At 51.2% G+C, this 9,935-nt stretch overlaps 1 protein-coding gene across 3 annotated transcripts in view; it reads left to right on the top strand.

The window, feature by feature from the left end:
• The window catches only part of Cbfa2t2 (CBFA2/RUNX1 partner transcriptional co-repressor 2), a 152,729-nt gene extending 147,757 nt beyond the window's left edge, over positions 1–4,972 (top strand). For all 3 annotated transcript variants that reach the window (XM_027945352.2, XM_071608845.1, XM_071608846.1), the window contains one exon: positions 192–4,972. In XM_027945352.2, coding sequence (XP_027801153.1) covers positions 192–491 — 300 coding nt within the window. In that variant the 3' untranslated portion in view covers positions 492–4,972. The remainder of the gene's footprint in view (positions 1–191) is intronic.
• The last annotated feature ends 4,963 nt before the right edge of the window (positions 4,973–9,935 follow it).

Consider the following 9,935-nt stretch of genomic DNA (forward strand, 5'->3'; position numbering starts at 1 on the left):
TTTGCTCTACAGATGAAGGATGCTCGGAAAGGGGGTGCATATGTCCCATGGTTATGCAGATAGCAGAGGCAGGACTCAACCACAGTGTGTGGCTCCACAGCCCTTGCTCTGTCATGCAGGAGAAAGTGACATGACAAGTCCATCCCCCAAGATCCCATCAACCACTAACTGATGATACCTGTGTCTTGCAGAACTGCTGGAACTGTGGCCGCAAAGCCAGTGAGACATGCAGTGGCTGCAATATCGCACGGTACTGCGGCTCTTTCTGCCAGCACAAGGACTGGGAGCGGCACCACCGCCTCTGTGGCCAGAGCCTGCATGGCCAGAGTCCCCACAGCCAGGGCCGGCCGCTGCTTCCTGGAGGGAGGGGCTCCTCGGTCAGGTCTGCTGACTGCAGTGTGCCCAGCCCAGCCCTGGACAAGACCTCAGCAGCCACCTCACGTTCCTCAACTCCTGCCTCTGTGACAGCCATTGATACCAATGGACTCTAAACCCCAAGTTCCACTTCTCTGATGACCACTCTGAATGACAGAACCCTTGCACCAAAGGGCCTGGCTGTTGGAATAAGTAGCTTGGGTCATCAGCAAGAAATGAAGTGCAGCAGGAAACATCCAAGCAGCACTCCGTGGTCTGTCTTGGACTTGCATCTGTGTCCTGGTAGAATGAGTGCCATTCTCTGCACACAAGCAGCCCATCTGAGCTGCCTCTTCTGGGGGCTTTCATGGTGTGTTCCTTCCCAGCTGAAGCTGGCTTGGCTCCTTGGAGGCCACAACTTCCCCAGCTCCTTGAGTCAGCAGACTGATGAATGTGACAGCCAGGCTGGCAGCAGCTTGCCATGTACTATCTCCCACTCTGTCCATGGTCCTCAGATGGCAGAGACCTCGAGCCTGGCAGCAGACTGAGGAGGAGAAGGATTCCCCCCTCCCACTGAGTAGCTCTTTGAGCCCTTTTCCATCCTCAGAAGGCGACACTGATTGGCTTCATGGGCACTTGGGTATACCAAAAGCATCACTTGAGACTCCCTTCTCAACCCTGCTTTCAGACTTAAGATGCTCAGAAATGACAGGAAAGAAGTCACCACTTTAATATGAGCACCCATGATAATAAAAATAAATAAATAAATCTTCCCTAAGCAACACAGATCATTTTGGACAAGATTTTCCAACCTGGCTGGCTACTTTACTTTGGAACCCATTTTTCTCCCTCTTTCTTGATTTTGCTTGTGCAGAAAATATTTTCCAGCGCATGGATTTGTCCAAGAGAGAATGAGACTCCATCATGTTAGTCTTTTCTCTCTGAGCATGTTGACCACCTCCTGTCATCAAATCACTGAGTGGATCATCCCTTGGAAATGCAGAGCCTTCTGCCCTCGCCTGGCTGTTTGCACAGTTGTCTCGTTCTATGTCCTTTTCTCTCTCAGACCACACACGTCCAGACTGCTGTGGGCATCTTCTGCCCACGGGCTCTGTTTGGCACCTTTAGGCCACAGTTGTCCCCCTGGATGTGCTGTGGTGTGTTTGTAGGACTTGCCCCACCCACCAAGGCCTGGTCTTCTCTGAGCAGCCCTCCTGGACCTGAAGGAATCCTTCAGACCTGCTCCATGGAGTCATTAGCAGGCACAGTCTCAGTTTACCTTCCCTTAGCTGTTCAGTACCTTCCCTCTGGTTCGTGGAGTGTGGGACTCATCTAGGAAAGCAAGCCTGACCCGTTCTTCCTCCTTTCTCCAGGAGTTTTCCTGCTTCCTGGCACTCCAAATTGACATTACCTGTATCCCTTTCACAGTGGTGGCCACTGCCTCACAGGTTCTCTTCTGCCATTTGGGTTTTGTCGGGAGCCCAAGGACCTTGCCTGCCCCTCCTGCTTGGCACCTTTGAGCCTCTAGTGTCCTGTCCCGTGGAATCAGTTGGAGTGACGTGGTTAGCCCTGCTCCTGCTGGCTTGAGAGCCAGGGTTAGATCACCACCTTCACATAGACAGAGTGCAGGAAGAGGGATGGACACAGTGGTGTTCTTGCATAGAGGGGCATCTTCCTTTAGAACCCACCTGATTCATCTTAACCAGTCTTAGACACTCAATACAAGACACCTTTAAAATCCCTAGATTTCCATCCTATAAAGCAAGGTAGACTCAGAAAAAGAACAACAGAGAATCACGCTCCTTGACCACATAAGACCCCCTGTTTTCTGTCAGCCTGTATGGCTGTGTCCCCACCTCCTCTACCTCCTGGAGCCCTAGCAGCCAGGGCAGCCTGGCTTTACTAGGCATGGAGTCAATCCTCAAATTGTGCACCCACATTTCCATAAGAAAGGGGGTATCTTCTGAAAAGACCTTTGAGCCTCTAACTCAGTTGTAGAAGGAGGGCATCTCACATTATATACTGGATCTGCCCTCAGGTTATTTTCCTTAAATAAGTTAGATGAACACCTAAACAGCTTTTTAAAATCTTCACTGGCAACAAGACTAGCCAGGGTAGCTCAGGTTTTTTACTGGCTGGAATAAAGAGCCAAAACAAATATAATACTTATCAGGGCTTGAGGTCGATTTGGGGTGTAGGGCCTGACCTACTTCTGTGGGCTCTGGTTTCAATGACAGTTCCTGTTTCCAAGTCTTTGTAATGCTGTTCTAGACTGCTTTGCTCATGTGATAGTGGAAGCCTGTCTGCAGACCTGAGCAAAATTGTGCACCACAGTTCTCAGACCATTCCCTATGTTCATTCTGGTCAGTGTCACACACAAGTCACTAGGGCATCAGTACAGGACTATTCAAACTTAAGGAATCCCTTTCTCTGGGAACTTCCTTTCTCTAATCCAACTTCCTAATTGAGGGGAAGAGCAGAACCTAGGATGAGGTAGGTGGCTGGGGGGACAGATGTGAGTCCAGGTCCCAGGTTAGAGTTGAGCATAAAGCGCCCCCCCCCACCACCACCTTTCTCATCTCCACTAGGATTTAAAAGAAGTAGTATCCGTATAATGAGGTTGCTCAGAGGTCTGGCCTCTACTCAGGCTAAGAGGCTGGGATGATGGTACAAAAGTGGGCAGGGCAAGGCAGTCAGAGGCTCTTTGATTTTATCATGGAAACCAGAAGCAAAGAGCATAAGGCCAGTGCTCAACATCGCTTGCTGAGGGACACTGATGAGTTCTTTGCCAAAAGAATGATTGCAGGAACCAGAGAACACCAAATGTGGCCAAAGTAGGAGCCGACTTTTTTTTTTTTTTTTGAGCGGGGGTATCTTGAGATTGAACCCAGGGATGCTTTATCACTGACCACATCCCCAACCCTTTTTATTTTTTACTTTGAGATAGGGTCTCCCTAACTTGCTTAGGGCCTCACCAAGTTGCTAAGTCTGGCCTTGAACTTGCTTCAGTCTCCCATGTCACTGGGATTATAGATGTGCATCACCATACCTGGCTTGGAACCGACTTAAGTGTCCCAAGGGATAGTTGAGGGCAGGGTTTCTATCTTCAGTTGTTTTCTGTGTCCCCTTTCACCTGCACTGTCCTGACTCCATGCAACCGTGAAGATGACTCAAGCCCAGGAATAGGCAGTCCACCCTGTGAACCACCCTCTAGAGCTGGTACTGATCAAATTTCAGCTCCAGGGCTGAAATTTCAGCACATCTGCTCAGATTGGGTGGATGGATCATTCTTAGGGCACCCCTGAGTCGTGTCTGCCAGGATATCTACATCTGGGAACCTCAGGTCTACCCTTGGCACTGACTGCTCCCCTCTGCAGTGTGGACCCTTTGCTATCTGCCCATCAGTTCCCCTAGAATTCATCATTTCTTGGTGTCAACCTGTGCATCTTTAGCATCCAGACAGAAACATCTACATGTTGCTTTCTTTGTACAACCTGTCCCAAAGTTGAAGTGATCCCCAACTGTCACTGCTCACAAGGCTGTAGACATCGGTTCGGGTCATTCTGGAAGATATCTCAGCAATTGTGTTTGAAGATTCAACAGTATAATTGGAATGTATGGTAGTGAGTTGTCCAGAGAGAGCATAAAGGACCACCAGATGGCCATTTGTTCTGGAAACTGTAGAGGGCCACGGATGGAATAAAGCATTACCAGTACGATACATCTTGGGGGCTTTCTTCATAACTGAACTAGAACCAAGGTTCAAAGGCTGTGGATTCCAAGCCAGTTTTTTGGATGGTTTTTACTTGGGTGGCGGCATGTTTGAACCAAATGTGAGAAAAGCCAGAAGGACTGTCCCAGCACAGGCCAAATGGCCAGCTGTCAGAGAAGAGCCCTGCCTGGGCCCAACTGGGCAACAGGGCCGGCTGTTCGGCAGGCCCCTTCCCACTTGAGGATGTTCTTGTGAAACCAAAATGCTGACTACCGGCCTCTTTGCTCCGGTGCATTGACATGCTCATTTCCAAAGATGATGGAGCAGGTGACCTTTCCCATCATGAGCCAGAAGGTTGGGAAGCCTGAGGGCAGGCCCCCTCCAAGCCACAGAAAATGGCGCTTCCCACGAACCCCCCATCTGGTCAGGCCTCCAGCTGCCAGTGTATACTCTCATTGATGCTTAAACCAAATAGGGCATGTGTGGCTGGTGTCTGTCAGGGACAGCCCCGTCCCTGTCTTGGAGTCAGCAGAGAGAAGCAGCAATAAGCATTCGGTGAATGGTTGAAAGGGCTGTTTGGCTAAGAGGCCTTCAGCCCACTGACATGGCTTTCCAAGTTCCTGATAAGGCTACAAAGGCTCCGTCCATAAAAGAAAGCTGATAATGTAAATAAGTAGAAAACTAAGCCGCAGAGCGCAATTTTCAAAGGGGGACATGAATGTGAAACCACCCGCAGAATGCGTTAGTCTGATTTTTCTGTGCTTTGTCATTTTACTCTGATAGGAACTTTTGTTACTTAACTCTGTGCATAACTTATTTAATGTACTGTATAAATGAACCAAAACTGTTAAATATGTATTTAGTTTGTTCTACTTAAAGTAGTCAATAAAAAGGCTATATTCCTTTTCTGACTCAAACTGAACTGGGCCTGGGAGGGAAGGTGTACACTGTGAGTGGCCTGACGGGGGCTCTGTGTCCCCTCCCCCTAGTTCCCAAATTGGAGGGCTGAGGGAGAGGTGCTCCTGCCCAGTTGCTGAGGCTGAGCTGCTACAGAGATAGTTCCAGCACTGGAGCCCTGCAGGGCCTGCAGCTGGGCCCTGTGGGAAGCTAGTTCGGTCACCTTGTCTGGCCCAGGGGAGCAGGCTGGTTGCACATGCCCACCCAGAGGCCTGCAGCCATTGCCTGCAGTTGTGCACACACAACACACTCCCAGGTCCTTGTTCTTGCTTCTCTTCACCATTATATGATCTTTTGGTAAGGGAAATTCAGACACAGGAAATTTGAAAAATAAGGTAAAGTACTAGAGACATTTTTCTTTCCTAGTAACTTCTTTATTTTGGTACTGGGGGTTGAACCCTAAATGCAGAGTAATACTAATGAAGGTACTTCCTTTATACAGGAAATCTCAAGGGTCAGAAGAAAATTAAGAGTGAGCTTATCCCAGCGGTGATTCAATACAAAAGGGGAAACGTGTGCTGTTAGGAGGAAAATATTCCAAGAACTCAGAGTTTGAGAGATGAGCTGCCTGGGACTCATCCCACTCCTGGAAGCCAGGTCACTCAGGGGCTTTGACCCTGTGAAAAAGCCTTGGAGAATCTGCCTGGTTACAATGGGAACTGACCTCAGACATCTCCATCCCCTCTTGAGAGAAAGTAAAAGAACCTCAGCAGAGATTGTAATCTTAGATCTGCTGTCACCTAGTTCAGGTTTACTCCAGAGGTCAAATAACTCCAGGGCTGAGAAATTAAGATGATTCTAGGCTAGAATCTCCTGGTGTCTGTCATGAAAATGTAAATATTTGGGAGAAAAGGGTCTTCCTTCAGGAGTCCCAGATAGTACATGTCAAGGTGTCGCAGGCTGTCCGGAAAAATTACTGAGCAAATTAAATACTCATCTAAGGAAGTGAGCCACCATGATCAAGTGTCAGCAGGAACAATAAGTGATTGATTTGGACGCCAGGACTTGGGCTGTTGGACTTGGCAGAGGGAGGCTGTAAAGTGTGATAGGAAACTTCTAAAGGGGGTGATGGAAAAAATGAGTGAAAAATAAGAGCCGAGGCAGGTGGTCAGGCAGATCTGAAGATAGATAGTGGAAATGACAGACACTGAAATAGCGCATCATTAAAGAGCAAGTTAGGTGAATTTGGAGATTACTGGCACATTACCATATGACTCCTTGTCACAGCAAGTCAGAGAGATGGAAAATAGAGTTGCAAGGGAAGTTGGGAGGGGATGGAGACAGGAAGTCACATGGCTTGGTTTTCTCAGTATTGAAGGAAATAGTTGATAATCATCTCAGGATGAGCAAACACAGCGATCTCGACTCCCCTTGGCCTTCTGGGCTTATTTCTTGCTGCTGGTCTTACAAGGTGGTGAATTAGCTCTATCTGTCCTCACCCTCCATGCCTTGCTGGCTTCATTGCTAAGTGCCGGGCGCCCTCTGGTGGACAGAGCTGGGCCTGCTGCCTCTGCTGCCTCCATTCACTAGCCAGATTGCTATTGGGTAACCTGTTACTTAGGCCTTTCCCTGCGCACCAGTCTTTCCCCCTTCTCTCTCCCCCCCCCTCGCTCTCTCTCTCTCTACACCAGCTTTTTATGAGGCTCCCTTCCTGCCCTTGAGTTCCGCTGCAGCTCTCTGGGCACTCCTAGGGAGTTCCAGAACCTGTCAGGATCCAACCTCCCTGAGGGTCAGTCTGCCCTCGACCTTGTGCTGGGCTCTTCCTTGCCATCCCCATCAGCAACTCCACAGGCCCAGGGACTACACTCTCTCCTGTCATAGTTGTCCCTGCCTCTCAGCTCTTTTCACACCCAATGGCAAGTAGCTGTTGGTGTCAGGGAGAGGATCCCTGCTATGTGACCAGAGCAAGGCACTTATTCCCTGAGCTTCTGTTCTTCTGCCGCTGGGGGATACTAGCAATGCCTCTGCCACTGGGGGGTCCTGAGGGTGAAATGTGATGACATGGGTATTGCTGCTGGCACAGAGCCCTGTGCCCAGGAAGCCACTGTAAACATGGTTGCCCTCATGGCCTGATTCTCTTCCAATCTGTGTTTCCTTGAAGATTCATCTTTGCCTCCAGCACCCTGTGTGGAGCCTATCTATCTTGATCAAGTAATATTTGTTTTGAATATGACTTCTTGGGGACCCACCTCCTCCTTTTGGGGGGGAGGGGGACACCAGGGATTGATCCCAGGGATACTTGACCACTGAGCCACACTCCCAATCCTATTTTGTTTAGAGACAGGGTCTCACTGGGTTGCTTAGCGCCTGGCTGTTGCTGAGGCTGGCTTTGAACTCGCTATCCTCCTACCTCAGCCTCCAAGCCTCTGGGATTACCGGCAAGTGCCACCACACCCAGCCCCACCTCCTTGTTCCTTCTTATCCCTTCCTTTTGCCCCACCAAAGGCTGTGTCAAGGGAACTCAGTGAGCAGGTATCCGCCCTCTGCCCCCCCCTGCCCCCCCGCAACTGCCTCTCTCTGAACTATAGGGCAATAGCCACACCTAGACCAACGCTCCCCTGGCTTGCCGCAGGTTTGCACATGTGCAGGTGAGTTGGGTACAGGCCTGAGGGGAGTGGGGAGGAGGTGCAGGGAGCAGGTGAAGTGCCTGGAGTGCTCAGGTCTGTGGGACTCCACCAGCCCTCCACCTGGGTGTTGACACTAGTATAGGACATCTCATTATCCCCAGCACCTGCCACAAAGCAGGTCCCCAGCAACTGTCAAAAGGAACTAAGAGCCACTAAGAGCAATGGCATAAGCACATGGGTTGAGAAAAGAACTTGGCTCTGACCTACAGATGGAAGGCTGGGGAGGTGTGGGTGGTGGACATAAGCGAGACAGGGACCTAAGCAGGGAGTGACCAAGGCTGTGGACGGCCTAGTCGGGCTGAGTGATTTAGGCAGAGGTGGCTACACAGATTGGAAGGGGGGCTCACTGGCCTTGAATGCCAGGAAAAAACCACACTTGATCTTCATGCTGAAGAAAGTGGAAGCCATGGAAGGGTCTGGGCCAGAAGAACATGGTCACCATGACAACATTCTGAGAGCCCCCTTCCCCTGCTTCTTTACAGGGAATGGCTCAAAGTGGAGCCGGAAGCCTACTCAGTGAAGCCACTGCTGCAGGTTGTGTGTGTTACAGTGGGGACAGCGAGAAGGTGGGCATCAGAGGGACCCACTCTGTGTCCCCACTGCCCTGACCCCAGCTCAGAAGTGAGTTTTTCTGTGACTGTGACTCCAGCCTCCTGTGTCGACTGCCCGCACCCAGGAGCTCCCATCTGGCTCCCCTTACCTGTCACACAGCATCGAAACTTCCTGGGCCTGGACTCACTCACATCCTTATACTGAGGGTCCTCCTGCACAGCGCACTTCTTGCCCCGCCCCACCCCAAGGGCCTAGACCTTTGCCAGCCCTACAGTGTCCTCCAACAGCTCCAGGCTTTTAGTAAGGCAGGGAGGACTGCATTGTCTTAGAGAAAATTGTGCCGGGTGCCATGGTGCACGCCTGTAATCCCAGTGGCTCGGGAGGCTGAGGCAGGAGGATCACAAGTAGGATCACAAGTTCAAGGCCAGCCTCAGCAAAAGCAAGGTGCTAAGCAACTCAGGGAGACCCTGTCTCTAAATGAAATACAAAATAGGGCTGGGGGTGTTGTCCAGTGGTTAAGCACCCCTGGGTTCAATCCTGGATGCCAAGAGAAATGGGGCTGGGGATACAGCTCAGTTGGTAGAGTGCTTGCCTCCCATGCACAAGGCCCTGGGTTCAATCCCCAGTACCACAAAAAAAAAAAAAAAAAAAAAAAATTGTGAACTCAGAAACCTGATAAGGTGCTTGGGACTCCAAGAAGGCACTGCTACAGGTTGTTCACAGTTGGCAGTGACAGATTTTCTAGTTTAAAGGGTTTGTTTTCACTACTATTTGTGAAATTACAACAAGGATCAAGGGCAGGATGATTTCCCCTGGACTGGCTTCTCTAACAAGGAGACATTGAAATCGGAGAGGAGCAAACCTCCCAAGCCAACCCGGTGCCGTGTGTGGCACAGATGCTGGCGACATGTTCTAGGAGCCACTGGGAGCCGGGGCAGGGTCGGGGGTAGCCTGGCACTGACCAAGGAGACACCAGGAACCCTACACAATGGGTCTTGGGCCTGAGCAGCCAGGCTGGTAGAGAGACTGACCCTCAGGAGCTGTTAGGGAGGAACTATAGGGAAGGTTGCTGGGGCGGGGTGCAGTCCCTGGAGCCGGTACCATCTGACCTGACATCAGCAGCTTTCAGGAACACTGGTAAAACGCCAGCCCCCCAGCTACCAACCCTGGCTCAACACTTCCCATGGCCTCCTCAGGATGAAGCACCTTTGGGGCCCTGCCTCCCCGGCTGCACCCGGCTCACTCCCCTGTCCCTGGCCTCAGCCCGCTGCTGGGCTTCCCTTAGCTTAGGGGGCCCCCGCCCCTCCCCCTCAAAGCCTAGGCGAGCCTCTTGGTCTGCCTAGAAAACTCTTGACCCCAAGACCCCAGACCAGGTCAGATGGCATCCTATGCTCTTGGGGTGCCACACGCCTCCCCATTTATAGGGAGTGTGTACCACCAATCCCTGCTACCCAGTCCCTTCCACCAAAGGGGTCCCTCTGTGACTGGTCCTTCTGTGACTTGGCCGTTATCCTCCTGGATCTGCTGTGTCAGGTGGCAGTGGTGGTGGCAAGCCTGGCAGAGGAGGTCCTGTCAGGCCAGGTCTTCCCCAGAAATCCGGCCAAGTCTCTGAGACCTGGGAAGTCTCTGTAGGGTAAAGCTACAACTCCCATCGGATTTTGGACCATGTCACTCCTTTTCCCAGGCAGGGCGCCAAAGCCAGGGTCCAAAGGACACAGGGGCCTGGACCAAGA

The sequence above is a fragment of the Marmota flaviventris genome, chromosome 2 (assembly GCF_047511675.1).
Source record: "Marmota flaviventris isolate mMarFla1 chromosome 2, mMarFla1.hap1, whole genome shotgun sequence".
NCBI classification, from domain to species: Eukaryota; Metazoa; Chordata; class Mammalia; order Rodentia; family Sciuridae; genus Marmota; species Marmota flaviventris.